The sequence below is a fragment of the Lutzomyia longipalpis genome, chromosome 1 (assembly GCF_024334085.1).
Source record: "Lutzomyia longipalpis isolate SR_M1_2022 chromosome 1, ASM2433408v1".
In the NCBI taxonomy this organism is placed as follows: Eukaryota; Metazoa; Arthropoda; class Insecta; order Diptera; family Psychodidae; genus Lutzomyia; species Lutzomyia longipalpis.
Window position 1 is genome coordinate 43,533,539 of NC_074707.1, and position 18,695 is coordinate 43,552,233.

The 18,695-nt window shown below is 33.0% G+C and overlaps 1 protein-coding gene across 5 annotated transcripts in view; it reads left to right on the plus strand.

The window, feature by feature from the left end:
* Window positions 1-553: 553 nt before the first annotated feature.
* LOC129787504 (kinase D-interacting substrate of 220 kDa) overlaps window positions 554-18,695 on the plus strand; it is a 28,898-nt gene continuing 10,756 nt past the window's right edge. The window contains exons 1-2 of one of the 5 annotated variants that reach the window (XM_055823166.1): window positions 554-971; window positions 11,108-16,059. In XM_055823166.1, coding sequence (XP_055679141.1) covers window positions 15,973-16,059 — 87 coding nt within the window. In that variant the 5' untranslated portion in view covers window positions 554-971; window positions 11,108-15,972. Of the gene's footprint in view, window positions 9,553-11,107; window positions 16,060-18,695 lie in introns of all 5 variants that reach the window. The other 4 variants (XM_055823164.1, XM_055823167.1, XM_055823165.1 and 1 more) reach the window with 4 other exon arrangements.

Below are 18,695 nucleotides of genomic sequence, written 5' to 3' on the forward strand. Positions count from 1 at the left end.
AGACATTTTACGTTATAATAAGACCGTAAATCTCTATCGTAGAATACAGAATCTTGGAATATTTTTATCCAAGTCTCTTTTGACAACTCATTTTGTAAATCTTTATTTTGATTTTGATTCGTATCTCAGAATACTAAAAGTCTTGGAAGTTGTATGAAGAAACAAGATTTTTAGGTTATGGTTCGACCGTAAATCTCTATCTTAGAATACCAAATCTTGAAATATTTTGAATTTCCAAGATTATCCTGAAAATTTCTTGGAATTTTAAAGTAGAATACCAAATCTTGGTTTTTTTCTTTATTTTGATCTTTATATTTATCTTAGAATACCGCCATTTGTTTCTCTTTTTAGAGCTTTAAAAAAGGTTAGAGCTCGCGGCTTAGAAGATATTAATAAATCAGCAAAAACATTAAAATCCGAAGCAAAAAAAATTAAAAAGTTTATTTTTTAGATTTTTTATCAAAAAATTTAATTTCTCTTCGCATTATGTGGGACACACTATCATTCCGCATTTATTGATTCGCGGTTTATTTGGGTTCACGATACGCACTTCGCGATGTCACTTTGACAGGTTTGCGAGGTTTTCTTTATAACTTTTTATTAACTTGTGTACTTGTGTTTTTCTGCATTTTTCCCCGTGAAAATGTACTTAATTGCACTTCTTGATAGTCTCCACGGATTCATCAATTAGTCGTGCATCAAGTTTGTGTGAAAAACTGATAAAGTGAGGTGGAAATTGGTGGGAAAAGGTTGAATGAAAAAAGGTCAATTGGAGACATCAATTTTCTTCACTTTCATTTTTTGCCCTCCACCGTCTTCGAGCACTGCGAGGAAGGAAAATGGAATAAATTTGATTATTTGCCAAAAGGAAAATTAAATGAAAAGCTGCCACAGTGATTTGTGGTGTTTTCTCGAGGATTTTCCGTGGAATTCAGTGAAAATTCCGCGACACTCAGCGACAGGAGGAAAGGGTGAGTAAGCTCTTTTGTGAGATGATAAAAGATTTTTTTTCTCTATAAATTTTATTCTCATTCTCAACATTCTCAAGTTATTATTTTTCTTATCAAATTTATTTGTACAGCCAGAATCTATTAATAGAGGCAATATTCGTATAAACACAATTCTTTGGTCACTCTCCTCGAAGTGTGGAAATTTTTTTAGGCTATTCAACACGGGCTGTTTGCTAATAAGAAAAAAAAACCTCCGACTGTGAGGTCCGGAAGTATCTTGGGGCAAAAAGTTGGGCTACTTTTTCAAATATTTGCCTTTTGAGCCATCATTGAGCATTGTTGGCAATTTTGTATTATTTTATTTTATGCAAAAACAGCATTTTTTTGCCCAAGGAAACACGTGGATTAGCTCAGAGAATGTTTACTGAGCAGATTTTACTCTGATTCGTCAGCCAGCCAAGGTTGAACAGTGAACGAGAGAATTTCCTTGGCAATGAACGCAAAAATGTGTTGCAAAATCTTATTGAGGAAAACCACTTTAACCTGTTTGCCGGTCATGAAATTTCCAAGAATCGCGCTAATTCTTTTCAGCACGTTTCACTCATCATGTTACCACTCCCATAAAAAATACAAACTCATTGGAAAAGCTTTAAAACAATTATTAGAAATCTCTCTTGGAGAATATACTCTCTGATTTTCCTAATTGAATTACCCTCATTAACTATTCAAAACATCTTTATTGATTAATCAAGCATTCAAGCATGGCAGTTAGAGGCTAATTTTGGAAATTTCCTCGTGGAATATTCATTAACATTCACATAACGCTGATCTTCTGACATATGCCGCGCACCTCTTAAAATAAGATATTCACATGCGAAATTCATTTCAAACAAGAAAAAAACTTCCAATCAGAATGACAAAATTTGCGTTTTTGGCATAAAATGATAAAAAAAAATAAAATTCTAACATGCAGCGTATCAGTGTGGGAATTGGGGCAGGGAACATCTTGGCAGAATCACCTGTTTTTTTATAAGCGTGTTAAGAAAATTCTTTGGATTTTTGCGTCGAATGCAAGTCAAGGTATTTTTCTTTTAATTAATTTCCCACTAAATCTGTGTGCAAGAATTCTGGGAATTTTGCTAAACAAAGCATCACTCGTGAGTATTTGTTTTTCTTCTGTGCGGAAATCTAAAATGAATAAATTCTCAAAACTACAAAAGAATTGCCAAGGGGTGATTAGCATTGAAGTTTTTGTGAAAAACTGTAGGTTTTTTTTAGAACTAGAAAAAGACTAAAAATTATGAAAATTATGCACATTTTTCTGTGCAAGATGTTTTTTCTGGTATTAACCCTTTCGAGTCCGTGATCAAGCGAGCTGATTGAACTAAAAATAAATATGGGTTTCTTTAAGCTCAAATAATGCATTTTTACCAAAAAAAAACCAACTAAAAAATTTTCGGTTTTTCGTTCTTCTTGATACTGTGAGTCCTTAGGGATGTCCTTTTGTGGTCATAAAATAATCTGGGATTGTAAAGACATAGTCCTGTATTAATTTGGAGTCAATATTCATAAAATAACTATATAAAATAAAACATTTTCAAAATCGAGCCTTTGGGTTAGCGTATGACCCAATGGACCTGACAGGGTTAAGTTATTTGAAAAGAATTTTGAATGGTGAAAAAAAAACTAAATATTAAGATTTTTATAATAAACTGTTTAATACTTTATTTAATATAGTTGTCTTATTTACGTAAGTTGGCCTAACTTATTTATTTATTATTTTATTTTATTTTATAAAATTGTGGCATTTAGGTACCCTAGATTACAACTAAATGAACCTAATAAAGATTTTAAGTTTTATTAGATCAATATAGCAGATAAAAAGCTTGAGAGCACACTTTTCGTGCATTCCAGCGACGTTTTGATTATTTTTTTGCTGTCTTCTGCAACAATTTTAACGCAAAAAAATATTCAGCTTTCACAATGTTCTTAACTTTAGTTCTGAAAGATTAAGAACAAAGTCAGAACGTTTAACAATAAAAATTCAGTTAAAAAAAGTTCAGTTAGACTCTTATTGGATTTCTTTTCCAAGCAGTTAATTTTTCAAATTGGAATGTAAAATGAATCCAACAAGAATCAAATAAGTGTTATTTTTTTTGGCTATGCTGCAGATCTTATCGAATATTTAAAGACCAAAATGAAGAATCATTATCAGCTAGGTTTAAAAAAAATCACAAAAATTGATTTAAATAAATTATTTTATAATTTTGATTAAAAAGGTAAAGGGTTAGGATTTTATGGGGCTTTTTATTCAATATCGCCCGCAGTTTTTGTGTGGAGTGAAGTTCTATTGAACTCACTTTGATTTTGTGTGATTGTTTTTTGTGCGATTTTATTTTTTGTGTGTGTGCACTTCTCTGTGCACACATTATTTTGTGCGAAAGAGAGGAATGGGAAGGAAACCGGTATTAGGAAACGCTTGGCCAAGGAAAGGTAGAAAATCTACCCAGCAGGGAATCGAACCCGCTTCGTAGCGATATTGGGTATGATCAAATCGGAGCGTTAACTGATTGACCTACCGCCACCCTTAATTTTGATTAGCAAATCCCAATCAATTAAACTTTTTGAAATTTTTTTGATTTTTTAAAAATTATTTTGGAAATCGTTCGAAACTTATATCAAAAATGAATAAACTCCTTCAATTTGCAAAGTTTATGCTATTGACCCCCGGCTGTTTGCCATCAATGCTGATTCACGATGGTTTTGTGATAACTTCAAGATACATTTTCCATTCCACATGTTATCACGAGTGGCTTATTGCTGTGATGACAATAAAATGTGATTATTTTTTTATACGATCCCTCGTGGCTGATGAGGGTGGAAAAATTTCCACCTTATAGTATAAAATTGTATATTGCTGACAATCGTCTGCATTGCGTAAATCTTTTATAGAAATTTACTTTTGTATACCTACCCACAAGATAAGACGCAGGATATTGCTTTTGCTATTTTTGTCTCTTTTTATGGATTTTAATAAAAATTCTTGGCTGAAAGAATTTTTATTTCCTGTTGGGAAAAAAATCTTATTTTGAGGAGCTTTTCTTTAGCTGTTAGCTCATTTATCATTTGGATGCTGTGACAGGGAGGAGAAAATATAAATTTTTGGGCAGCATTATGGATATATTTCTATGTGTAAGTGCAATATGCGGGGAATTGTGTGTGGTATGGGGAGAAATTGTGATTGCGTGTGTTGGTCTCTATAGATAATGATTTATCACTTTCCGTCACATTCTATCGCAAATTGCGATTATTTTTACGATTTGAGAGTGCATCAGTGATTTGTGGGATACCCAGGGGAGAGGATGCGGGAACTTGACCGCGCGCACTCAAGTTATACATTTACAACGAAGAGGAATTAGTATCACACAGTTGGATGTCTTTGGGTCACGGTCAGAGGCACATACGGGGGAGCTAAAAGCAGGGTTGTGTAGCTAAGAGTACGTGGTTGAGTCAATGTGAAGCTATCAGCTGTGGTGTCTGGATGTGACTGAGGTGAGGTGGCTCCGTTCGACATCTCATCTATCGGATGCGGACGACAGTCTCCACCGGAGTTTGGGGGCATTTTGTGGCCGAAAGAAAGGAAAAATACCAAATGAGTGAGACAAAACTCATCCATCTCGTTCACATTGAGCAATCAATTGGCATAAATTACCAGCATTTTTTTTTATTCGTGCCGTTCTATTGCTGTGGCATGATTGATTCGTGATTCGGTGACAAATTCTGTGCTTCTCGTTTATTTCCTCGTAAAGAAAAATATCACTTCTTACCCACAAGTTGTGCCTCTTTGTACCAACACACTTTTCCCGCCACTTTGTGGACCTTCCTAGCATATCGCGAGTGTTTGAACAGCACCGAGTTTTTTTTTGCATAACAATTTGGCACACTTTTTAACCCCTTCCCACACTTGACAATGAGTTTTCGTGCAAATTTACTGGAAAAATGCGAAAAGAGACGACCTGTGGTGAGAACTGTTTCGGAATTGTCACCACTTAATCCGCCAGCAAATCAATCCACAAGCCGTGAAGAGGGAAATTTCTACGGTAGTACATTTTCCTCCTACTTGGGGGGCTTTCGACGGAATAAGAAATCACATTCAGCACAGGTAATTTATCGCATATATATGTGTCTTCCTGGCAAAAATACATATAAACCTACTATTTATGTTACTCTTCCAATAACTCGCGCACTTTCAATGACAAACTCTAATCTATTTTGTACACTGCGATGAAGAAAAGTTGGAGCATTTAGTTTATCTCTAAACGACGTGTCTTTTTGTTGAATATTTTCATGAGAAAACAGTGGAATTTTTTTCATCTTATTTGTTTGCGAATTTAAGGTGTCTCACAAAGAAAGTAAACGGCATTGTACGTCATTTGTTTTAACTACTCAAACAGGGGAAAAATATTTAAGTTGAAAAGAAAATTTACATAATAATTTTTAATTGGTGTTTATATAAAAATAAAATTAAATTACCTGTAAATCATTGAAAGAAGAAAAAACTATTATTTTATTTAAATCAACTATTGCTTTAAAGCTTTTACGGGTAAAAAGGAAAAGCTCGACGAGGATTAACCAATAAACATTTTAATTGAATTTTTTAACCAATAAAAAAGGAGCTTTTAATTCTTCTTATTTATTTGATTTTAAGCAAGATATTTTAGAAACAATTTTTTTGGTCAATGAACTTAAACTCCACCCACATTTTCATCAAATAAAATTTGAAATCAATATGAATTTATTTACCTTCTATAAAATAAAACTAAAAATCATTGAAAGGAAATTACCTTTCAAAAAAATCTTAGGAAGATCTTATTCTTGATCTTATCAATCAAATGAAAAGATTTTCTATGAGCTATTTATAGAAAATCGTCTCCTCGATCTATATATTAAATTTTATCACAAATTTGACAGAGAAACCTTGTATGGTGATAATTCTTCCTTGTTGCTATAAATATGTGAGGTAATGTTGATCGGGTGGTTTAAAGCGATGGAGATATTAGCGTGGAGAGCTCTTGAGTGACTCCCAATATAATTAGTGTGATTATCGCCCAATTATTTCTCTTTTTTTTGCAAAAAAAAATGACTGATAGAGTGATGGAGAGCGAGTGAGGAAAAAGATGAGATAGATAGGAAAAATTATATAACGATTTTCATTACAAAGCGTCAATAAATGTTTACTGGATGATTGTGAATTGAGGCTAAAGTCTCTTCACAAGCTTTTATGCATGACTCTCTGGAGGCACCACCATTTTATTGATGGGCAAAGGGAGAAACTAGAAAAAAAAAGTTTAGAAATCGGGAAAATTACTTTAATAACAAGTTTTTATTAAATATTGATCTGTTGTTTATTTATTCACTTTTATTTTTCCATTAATTTTCTTTTTAAAACCAATACAGATTAAAACTAAATAACGTGATATGTTGTATAACCAAATTGGATTAGTTTCATTGGGATATTTCAGTAAAAATCTACAAATTCGTTTTGTTACAGCAAATTAGAACCTCTGTAGAGCTGATGTGAAAATCTCCAAGCTCAAATTATGACATACACACATTTTAATTAACAATTTATACATACATACATTACTATGTATCTATATAAAACTAGGAGTGCAAAGAGAACCCGCAGAAATAGTTTCATTAACTTCTATATAATAAAATAATTCTAGTTTGATTGCCACATGTTTCATTTATTTTTTCTGTTTTCTCCAACATGAAAGTGAAGTCTTTCTCGGAGTTGATTCATTTTCAAGTGATGTCGTAGAATTTTAATGAATATTTAATTGAGTTGAGTGTGGAAATATAGATATTTACAGACTTTAACGGAATAAGGTTAATTTTAGGTCGTCTTCTCTAGAAAATTGTTTTAAAGCAATTATTTTTAATAAAAGTGTTTGGAGTTTTCAATTTATTCTAAGGGAAATTCTAAACCTTTCTTATGACAAAGAAGCAACTCCAGTGAAATTTGAGATATTTTTTAACAAGGAAATTTTTTTAACTTTCCTCAATGTCACGAAGAAAGAAGGAACTTTGAATCTTTAGATAAAATTAAAGAGGAAAATTTTTAGAAAATTTGCATTGAAGGATTCGGCATTGTCGGTATAATTAAGTCTTTATTCATGTATCAGAGAACCAAAGAATATTTTGCTGTGAATAATGAATTTACATTTTATCCATAATCTACAATTTAATTTTATTAACTACGCTCATTTGAAAAGCCACAATCATCAAAATGCGCCAGTTGTTATTTCCTTAAATCGTTAATTTGCAACAATGTCATTTCAGCAGTATGAACAATATTTTAGCACGCGCACCATACAAAAGGGAATTTATTATTGCATCGATTGGCATGCAAATGAATCACTGAAAAATTCATCAAATTGTTTCCACTACAATTGCTTGACATATGTTGCACAAAAATTGAGTGCTAATTGATGGAGATATTCAGTTCAGACAACTCTTGTCAATTAAATTCCCATTTGACTTTTAATACGTAAATAAATAGTGACGTGGTTTCGCAATAAATTTATGTTGCGGAAAGATTACAGGGTGTTCCACAAAACTGTTTGTTTTAGATGGAATTGAAATGAAATGAATTGATAAAATTAGATGAAAATGGCAGTTCATTGTAAGCCATTTATCAATAATTTTAGAATTTTGTAAACAAAAGAAGGAACTTGTTTTTTATTGTATTTGATCTATTTAGACCTGATGAAGTATATAATATTCTTCAAAACATCATGATCATCTTTCGCGTTCCGGAAAGACTTAAAAAATTGAAGAATATTGATCTGCAAAATATAATTCTATGCTCTAAATTATGTAGAATTTTACAAACACCTTTTCAGCTTTTAATTGATCACCAAACAATAAAATATATTTTGCCAATTAATTTATCTAAAGAAAAATTTTCAGCAATTCTGCCGAAGAACCCTGTATTATGAATAAAGAAAAAAGAGAAGTGCTGTGGGAAGATAGAAAGCAAATATTGTCTTTTGCTTCTGTTTGTGCACAACAAAAAGGAAGAGATATATAGAAAAAGATTCTAACGTGAGTGACTGTTCTAGTTCTCAATGGAAATTGAGAATGAGGCTAAAAAGGCAAGGCAATACAATATACATTACATATATTGCAAATACATAAACTAATTGCAATTTCTACAAAGAGTATCGTTACTTTTCATTTTTAATTTGAAATGGAACATGGGGCGCTCTTTATCATTGCATTGTCTTTATGTCCGTCCCCCGCCCCCACTCCACGGGGGAAATGTGGTACGCGGGGGTGAGAATACGGTGTTGATGTACGCGATTATTGTGTATTGTGTTAAAGTGCGAGAGAAGGAGAGCATGACAGATAATGGTACTACATATAATGTGGAGATAAAAGCTGACGAGAGACACTCAAATGTGTATGATGACGCTTTGTCGACTTCCCCAGAGAAAATCTACAAGTTTGCAACTTTACTTATGGAAGAGTCGCCTTCAGTCACCAACATCCATTCCAATTGCATGGAAGTCTCTTCCTCGTGGGGGCCTATATAGTGATGGCATTTTCCCCCCTCACAAAGTGCCTCGTTCCGTGCATTGTTGTTGCAATTTTTTGAACTTCGTGTGGGTTCTATCTTTTGCAACTTTTCCGCCACTTTTCCTTTCGCGCTTTTCCCATTCGGCATTGTGCCCCGTTTTTTTTCGCGCGCAAAATGCGTTCTCAGAAATATTAGAGAAGGAAGGAAAAAACGAGACTCAAGTGCTCACAATCGTGATACTCCCCCTAATTGGCTACACCAAGTGTGTGATCACTACATTGCGATTTTTATCACACATTTTAAGATTACAATAATTGTTTAATCACTTTATACACGCCAATTTAGATGAGCAGTGTATTTGAACAACATGTGATATTAGGAAGAAGTAATAGAGAGATATTGTTAATTTAAAAGCGTGCGATGGTTATTTTATACATAATAATGTTAAATACTGTGCCCACTTGTGTGTGCTTCTTCAGTCGCGATCTTCCCATTTTCGTAGTTTACTGAAAATTTACTTGTTTTTTTTTTTGGACGAGAATTTTCATGAGCGGTGCTTTGTCAGACTTCTATTTGAGGGGAAAAAATGTCTTTTATCTCGTCTGTCGTCATGAAAGTGGTGTTTCTTTATTGTTTCTGCAAAGATTAAATACAGTTGGGGCTTTTAATTGCACCCGTGGTATCTAATTTTCTTCTATATATTTGCTAAAAGATAATCGCGCGTTTACAAGAATTAGATAATGTGAATTTGCAGCCACCTTCCACTTTCAACCAATTGAACCAACACACACGGTTGTCGCTAAGAGAGAAAGAATTGCAAATGTTAAAGGACAAAAAATAATTTTGCAAACATACTTCCGACTACATAAATTCATTCTCAAACCGTTCTGTGGTTCAGTTTCAATACAAAACTCGCGGTGGGTGTTGTGAAAGTTTCTCTCTTCGATTTTAAATTTTTAATAAGGAAAAGTTTATCTTGTAATCATGCTGAAGGGATTTAGAATATCGCTTGATCAGGTAAATTGGATTAATTTGTGCTGTGTTTTAGTAAGAAATTTTGTTAAACTTTGGTTTACATTTTGATAAGAAATCGATTGATTTTTCCAAATCATTTTGCCTTCGATATGTGCTATCAATAGAACTTTATTGCATGTAGAATATCAATTTGTACCATATATATTTTTATTTATTGTTATGTCATCTTAAAGCTCTTGCATGTGAGGGTGGATTCCGTTACAAAGTTATTTAATATAAATATTCTTATTATGTATAATTTCATTCAACTTTTACCTTGGCTTTTAGGAAAAATACTTAATACTTAAGGAAAATTACTTAAGTATCAATTTCATGTAAATTTGTGATTTTAATCTCAAATCTTATCTAGAAATCTTCCAAAGATTCTGATGATTTTAAAGTATAAAATTATCTTTGTGTAGAAAATAATAAATAAAGATATTTTTAGATTAGACGAAGAGTTTGATTAACAAAGAAATTCTTTGTTGATTTTCATTTAAAAGATCTTCTTGATTCTCTTTGTACACAACAGCACGTAAATCGTAACATTTTTGACGATAGAATTACATTTATTATTGTTTTGTCATCGTAAAATGACACGCTGCTGTAGTAAAAAAAAAATATTTTAGAACAAATAAGCGCAAGAACTTTTAATTCATTAGTTTCAGAATTATCTTGATGCAATCGTTTAAATATTTTAATCGAGATTTCCATAAAAAAAATGTCTCTTCAATGTAGAATTTTTTTTATGTTTTCGTTAAGCATAAGAACAAGCAATAGAAATAATTTGCTTGAATTTTCTTGGAGTCTTTTCCGCAATAATCTTGAATTTTTAACATACCTGACTTGATCTGTATTAGCTGGTATTTTAATACACGTTTATCACCTTTCATATTTGTTTTTTTTTTTGTAAAAATTTTATACAACTTTTTAATAAATTGATGAAAAGCTAAAGACGCGTTTTTACTGAGAAAAATCTTCTGTGTAAAAGATACGAATTTCTTTTATCTTAACTTTATTTTTATCCCCAATATCTTTGTAAGAAAATCCTCTGGTAAACATTGCGAACAAAACCATTACTACCAGTGCACACAAAATCTGTCGTCAGACTATAATCGAAGTTATTGCACTTTGCACACTGCTGATTTAACGATTATATAGGTAGCAAAGAAGCGTGCGTAAGACGAAGGAATATTTTATATTTATCTTTCAGCACATTATTAAAAGAAAAAATTCGCTCAACATGGTTTTTCTCACAAACTTTTTTTTTTTGCAACACTCAAGGAATTTCTCTGAGGTGCATTATGCTATAAAAAGAAGCACGTGCGCCTCATTATGTGGTCTCATAAATTCAGCCAATTTATTGATTTTTTTTTGGCAACACACTGAAAGGGGAGAGTGACTATTTTAGTTATATATTTTAGAGCGTATAATATTATGTATAGTATATTGATGTAGTAAATTGAACTTTGATGTTGTTGGGGGCAAAAGGCTTTCACACACTGATCACTGATTTATGTACAATACACAAATTTTGTGTAAAATTATTTCTCTGTAGAGCAAAAGATTACGTGAAGAATGAGTTCAAGTGAGTATGAGAGTATAGCGGCCCTTGTACGGGGTCTGCATGGCAATGGCGGTGACGGTAGCCAAGGAAGTGATCACGGTAGTGATCGTGGTGAGGGTGGTGGTGATGGTGATGAAAATGATCGTGCCGGAGGTGATGAAACAGAACAGAAAATCACAGAATCAACTCAACTTTTGCGTCCAATGCTGAATCTTCGCCCTCTCTTTATGGGACGACGTGCCTCTCAGGGGTCCGTGGAGATGGAGGGTAGTCGCCCAGTGAGCCCTACACCGTCAACGGGTGGTTCATTTTTCAATGTACGCCTCGGACGGCACAGTATCTCCAGCTTCCAGATACCCAGTCTCATTGTCACTGGCACGGATCACGAACATTCGCCACACAAACGTTTCAGTTTTGGACTACGGAGACACTCACATACCAGCACGGTATTTTGCGCCACTTTTTCGCAAAACTGACATGTTTGTTGCGCTTTTTCTTTTTTTTATCTTGATGGCTCCGCTGATGCGGATTGGTGGTGCAGGAGGTTGTGGAGAAAGAAGATGACTTGGCGCCATTTCTTCACTGCTTCATCTCAAGCGCAGATGATGGCTGTGTTTGTCTCCTCTTTTTACCTTTCTTCTCTGGTGTGCAAAACTCACATAACTGACTCTTTTTCAATATGCTGTAGCTGCTTTAACCACTAAAAAATACCTTATACCTGACAAAATATCTTCTCATTGGTGGGTCTATGTATGCGGAGAAATTGGCCAAAAAAAAACTTTGACCAAAGGTGGGAGGAATAATTTCGTTACGAAGATGCAAAAAATGTGGGAATTTTTGATAATATACGGAAAATTTGAGGTGTGGAGATTGGCAAAAAAAAGATCACCATCCACGTTCCAAACTGACGTCCCAGGTTAAATATCAATGAATATGCGGTATAAATTTCAGGTTTTCGCGTGTAATTAATGCAGAATCTCATAAATAAATCTATGCTGCTGGTATGAAAAATTAATTGATGTGCGTGTTTGTGAGCTTTTTGCTGTGCACACATTTTAGCTACATAGATATAAATACATATCATTCAATGTTGTATTTCCCAGAGTGAATTTCCACAGCTTAATAACATTATTTATGACTCAGATTTTGCATATCTTCTTTTTTTTGGCTAAACATCTGTCTCATGCTTTATTTACTACAATTTGCGATGAAGATTTTTTTTCGATAAAATACCGGAGGGAAACCCCAAAAAAGACATGATAATAATTTGTAAATATCGTGTTTTTTGGCAATATTATTCAATACAAAGATACGTTGATTTTGTGATCATGATCGGAGCTTTCTCTCGCACATCATTTTTTTAGTGTTGCGAATCTCGCTGCTTTGAGTGCGCATAATGAGAGAGAATGACCTGAAATGATATCAAAATGCGCACAGATTCCGAAATGGGTATTAAATCACACCTTATTTGATGCTTTAATTGCGGTTTTCTTATTGGCGCCAATGACATGGAGTAAAAAAAAAATACTTTATTAGACGACGTCAACGACATTTTGTGACAAATTAAATGACAATTTTTTCTCACCACCTGTATGAATTAAGATTAAGAAAAACAAGAAGGAAATGTCACGAAAAAGCTTACAAGACTGTTGCTTATTTTAATAAGTCAAACACTTTAAGATGGAGTAGGGAAGGTCGTGTGTTGTTTTTAGGCACTGCAAGAAAATTTAAAAAATAAATAAAATTTTTAAAATTATTATACGTAATTTCTCTTTTTTTTTGACAATCGAATCTTAAAGAAAAATCCAATGTCTTAAAAAAAACTGAATGAACAATCCTGAGTTTAAAAAAAATCCTTAAAATTAAGCAGATTCTTTCCATTAAACATTTTCATTCATTCATAAAGTTGTTTACCTCTAAAATTCGGGACTTTTTTCTGTGATTTACATGACAGGTAGTTTTATTGTTTAATTAATTTTTATGTACATATTTATTAACCTATTTAAATCACTGAATTTTAAGGAAAAAATTTGTTTCCTGAAGCTTCGCGGTTTTTTACATGTTTTTTTTTTAATTTAAAATGATTTGTTATTATTGTTTTTAAAAAGTTTTATAAATCTCAAAACTTTGAAAAATGTTAAACTTTAATTGTGGAGCATTACTCTACTGTTTGTCAATTCGGCCCTTGCGTTGGATGTTTAGACAGACCACAATTACGTCTTTCTGTTCGGTAACTAAAAGTAACAATATTCAGTTAGTTCATGCTTCAAATTAGTAGTTCTAAAAATATTAAGTCCCCAAAAATTTATTTATGTCGGTAAAAGGGAATTTAGGTCGTCGTTTTGAATAAAAGAACGATGCAAGAATTTAACGCAATTTCAGAAGATTTCTCATAAAACAAATTATTATCTCAACATATCCCGAGCACTCCGCTAAGTTCTACGCCCCTTTTCGTCTGCGTTCCTGGACAGTACGCCCCACTTCCGTTCACTGCGAAGTATCACAGAGATTGTAATCTTACAATTTTGTATATTTCTTTTGGCACCACATCATATGGTCGTTGAATCCCCCCAAAGGTCATTTATTATTTATTTTTTATCACACAGAAACTTTTTTCTGCGCTGCTGTTTTAAAAATTCTCAAAACGTCATAACACGTTGCTGTGAAGAATTATGTATGTAGGTATAAAAAAAGCTCACATCAATTACGTTCAAAGAAATATAAGTTCAATTCCACGCAGTCAATTCATAAACTTTACACCACAAAATGTTGCGTCATGGAATATGCTGATGTTCTTGGTTTCTTTGATTTTTTTTGCCCACATCGTCGTCCTCAATGTGGATTTTTAGTTGATAAAATGGTACAACGGAGATTCTTGAGCGCCACGCAGGTGTTTGAGGAATTCTGGTTTTGAAGTTTTCTAATCATTTTTACGGGCATGGCAATAAATTTGGATAAATTCTGCAAGAAAAAATTTACATTTTTGCTGACAGATAAGTTGACAATATGATGCGATAGTTTAGTGTCCTCACAACCGCAGAATTAAAGATGACCTTTCTGGTAAAGCTTTTTATGCTCCTTATTGATTTGGAACTATCTGCAAATGCGGGAAACGAGCCTCGTATTATATAGTTGAAAGAGCAATTCAAACGATCACATCGAGTCGCAATAAAAATGTCATAAATCAGGGAGTTTCTTGCAGAAATAAAGTAGCTTTATCAAATGATTGAATATATTGAGGAAAAATATATTGCAATATGTTGCAATATTAAATTATTCCACAAAAGTTGGAATTCTTGTAGTGAAATCACAACAGCGTCATTTGACTAACAAAGGATCTCTTGAGAAATAATATTGATTGGCTGAAGAATTCTTCTTGTAGACTTGTTTTTTCAAAGAAATTCGTCTTAGGGGTGAGATCGTTTAATTATATATTTTAGGCTCAGGATAATGAGGTTGTAGTGGGGATATGTTATGATCGTGTTGAGATTTTAATGCATGCAAATAAAATGACGACGAATAGCCGGTGTGACGCAGATAATAATTGGGGAAAAGACAAACATTGAGCTGGGGCCGATCGCAATCGCAACGATCGGTCGACGGCAAATCAGTCCACCTGAGATCGTCTCACGGGGAATTTCTCAGTGCCGGGTGACAAGAAGTACTACGTGCTCGGATCACTGGCAAAAGAGACAAACTGGGTGGCAGCCATGCCGCTGTTGCTGGTGGTGATCTCGTGTGCGATCGCGCGTTAAATCCATGGATTGACTGAGTGAGTTTCCTCAGTCGCATCTGATTCTTGCTGCTGAAAAGATTGGCAATAATACACGGAGTGTTGTATGCCCCATCGAGTGCTGTGTGTCCCACTGCAGACACACTCTTTGCCACTCTGTCCAATTTTTCGTGAACAAACTCTTTTCCAAATAACTCTGCAAAGAGTGATCATCCGTGTTTGTGCAATTCCGTGCATCCTGTGAAAAGGAGAGTTTTTTTAAAGCTTAAATTCAAGTGCAGAACAATTCTCTTTTGCGTGTGGTTACAGACAAGTGTTCTAGTCTTCGAAGAAAGAAAAAAAATAGCTCCTTGTGTTGTGGCGAATGGTGATGGTTGTGGTCTTCAAAGCATTGCAAGACGAAATTAATCGAATTGGTTCTTCCTGGCTGCTTTTTGAATTGTCTTGTGATTTGACAAAAATTTGTTGTGATCACTCAATCGCACAGAAAGACTAACTACAAAAGTCATAAATATCTACCTCAAGTGTTTGCCATTTAATTTATTTATTTAAAGACAAAAAAAAAGAAAGAAATTTGTGCATTTTTGGGGGAATTTAAAAAAAATCGCCTTGCATGAATTCAGTGCATTTGGAATGGAAACCAATCAATAATGCGGTGATTGCAAAAAGAGGAGCATCGAAAATAACATTGGAGAAGAAGAACACAGTGAAGTGGACAAGCAAAATATATATACGAAAAAAAAGAAGTATTAAAGGAGAAGAAATATTGTGGTTAATGACCTTTTGCACTTTTATAGCTGCGTGCATTTGGATTGAATTTGATCAACCTCTAATAAAATTCCCAAATGGGATAATTTCATAAAATTATGCATTTTCCAACGAAAAAGAAAAGTGCAAAATATCTTTAAGGACCTCTGTGATCTCTGTGTTATGTTAAGAAAACAAAAATTCCGTGCCACAACTGCCGAAAAAATCTGTGATAATTTTCATTCCATTTGAGACAGTTAAATTAGAATAAAATAGGTGTGATTGAGTAACCTTTTTGGAGTCTCTACACGTACTTTTTTATTTAAGAGAGTGAATTTATTTAGTGCTTAAAGAACACTACACAAATATATCGAAAATGCGTCAATTTTCTGGACCTTTTGAGGAATTAATTTTAAATGTATCCCGCCTTAAGTTGCATCGTTTCAGACCATCGAGATCTAAAGTAATTTCTTAAAGATCTACCTGCTATTTGAAGCTTTTCTCTATAATTCTAATCAATTTTCCGTAAAAAAAAGCTTTTAATTCTCTTCTCACAGCACTAAAAAAAAAGAATTGACATAAGAATTCGCTTGGTGATGGTGTTTAGTGATATTTTGTGGTGATTTGGAGTCTCCTTGACGGGAGGTACTTACTATTGATACTTTATTTTCCATAATCAATATTTTTGTCACACACACTCCTCGAAAAAACTCAAAAAATGTGAGAAAAACGACAATTTTGATCATCATGTCGTCATACTACGTCATTTTGTACATAGCCTCGACATTTTCCCAATAAAATTGGATCTCTAGACTTGGGTGACACATACATAGGCTTGTTGCATGCATTGAAGAACTCGATGTAAGATGGAATTTGGGAGATTGTACGCTGAATTGCGCAAGAAAACCTTTTTAATGGAAAACTATTTAAAGTATTTTTGAAGATGGTTAAGTCATTGACTTCTTGGATTTTCTTAAATATTTATTGAGAGTTTATCTTGCTTATTAAAGTTATGTGAAAGTAATGTGCAGGATTTACAGAGTATGCTCAAAAAGCTTAAAAGCTTTCTCATTTAATTCTTAACTAATTAATCTTGATTAATACTGGAAGATTTTTTTTAAGTAAAATTTGCATGGCTAAGGCTTATTCAGAAAGGATAAATGTCAAACGTTAGAATCGCACCAATTGCCAAAAACTGCTAATTTGAATGCAAAAACGGTTAATAATGGTTTTGTAAATCTAATCAATAGAAAATTTGACTTATTAGCTCTTTGAAACGATTTTTGGCTTTGCTCTTGCTACAACTATATTCTTTAATTTAACTTCTTTTAAAAGAGAAGAACCTTAACGGACCCAGTGCATACTGTGCGTGCATTAGGTGACTTCGTCTTTGGAGATGTGTACAAAATTTCAAAACCGTTTTTGATATATACACTTGAATTCCATGCCATGAAACGAGTTTTTGCCATAAAAAACAACCACAAATTACAGGTGTTTTATAAATAGAAGAGGAAATTGTCCAAAAAGGAGTCTCTCTGCATCTCTTTGGCGTGCAGTCATGAATGAAAATGTGCGGCAAATGCCCCTCATGATGACAAATCTCGTTTCTCAGTCACCATTTTATTACAATGCGTGCATTTTTTTGGCTTTTTTGTACAACCTCTTCTCTATCTCTTGCATGATTTTCTTGTAAATTAGCGGGAATGTCTGCGGTGTGTTTCACGTGTTGGCGGCCCTTACATATGGGGGGAATTCCCCATTGTGGCATTGCAATGAAAAAGAGACATTTCAATGCGTGTAACATCGAATTAGTATAAATGTTTTTTTTTGCGGTGTGTTCATTCAAACACTAAAAATTTTAATTTTAAGATTTATTCGCAAATTTACCTCCTCGAAAAATTATTTGCTCTTCACACTATCCTTGCTTTGGGAGAGAGAAAAGAAATTTCGCCTTTGAGTGTTTATTATAACAATGCCAAACACATGGCAATGTGCTAATTTAAACACACAGTAGTGTTAGGAATTGATAATAAATTTTTATTTTTCGCATTTAACCCAAATTGCAGTTGATAATACCGTCGTTATATACCTGTATAGTGAGCCTCTATTTTGCAAAAAAAGAATATTCGCTAATCTTATTTCATTGAGTAAAGTTGGTTTGGTGAGAATTTCTTTTTAAATGGTTTTGTAACAATTCTTTGAAATGTTTTATTTTATTTTTGGAGTTGGAGAGTTTATCCTTGATCTTTAAGGAAACGCCGTAGCTGGTACTTCTGACTTATTTTTAATAGTTCTATTCAGAAGTTTAAATAAAACGTGAAAAGTTGTCAAAATATTATTTTTCAGTAAATTAGAATATACGCGGTAAAAGTTCTTTTTGTTGAATTATCGTGCGAATTTTTCGTAAAATTTTAAAAGAAAATAAACAAAAAAAAATTTGGACTAAAAACGTTAAAAAAGAATTGAAAATAAATAATAAAAAAAACAACTAATAAGTTCTTAAGTCTTAAGTCGCAAATTAAGAGCGCTTAACTAGATTTAGTTTTTTTTTCTAAACTAAATTCTTCCTACTTTTATTTTGGGAAAGTTTATTTTTAATTAAACCTGGAGTAAAATCTCATAATAATTAATGTTATTTCTTTTATTTCTTATGGATTTTTTATTGTCCAAGTCACTTTTTTTATAATTTTTAGTATAGTTTGCTAACTTTTAATGAATATACTTGAAAGCTGATTTTTTTTCATGAAATCAACTGGAAAGGCCCATCTCAATAAAATTTACTTTTAATAATTAATTAGACTTGGAAAGACCCGTGCTATTGAACTTATAGCTTTAAATATTTTGGCAAAAAAAGAAAGACTTGCTAAATACTTTTTTTTTGCAAGTGTGCAAAAGTCTTATTGAAAAATTTCCAGTAGCTTTCTCGGAAATAATTTATCTTATTTCCCCAAAGCTACTTTACGCACCACAACTCTGTGGTTTCAATGTCGGGTAAATGAAGCTAAAATTATGAATCATACGTCAAATTAATTTCCACGAAATACCAGCTAATGGTGTGAATGAAATAAGAGGAAGATTCCCTGATAGAGGAATAATTTG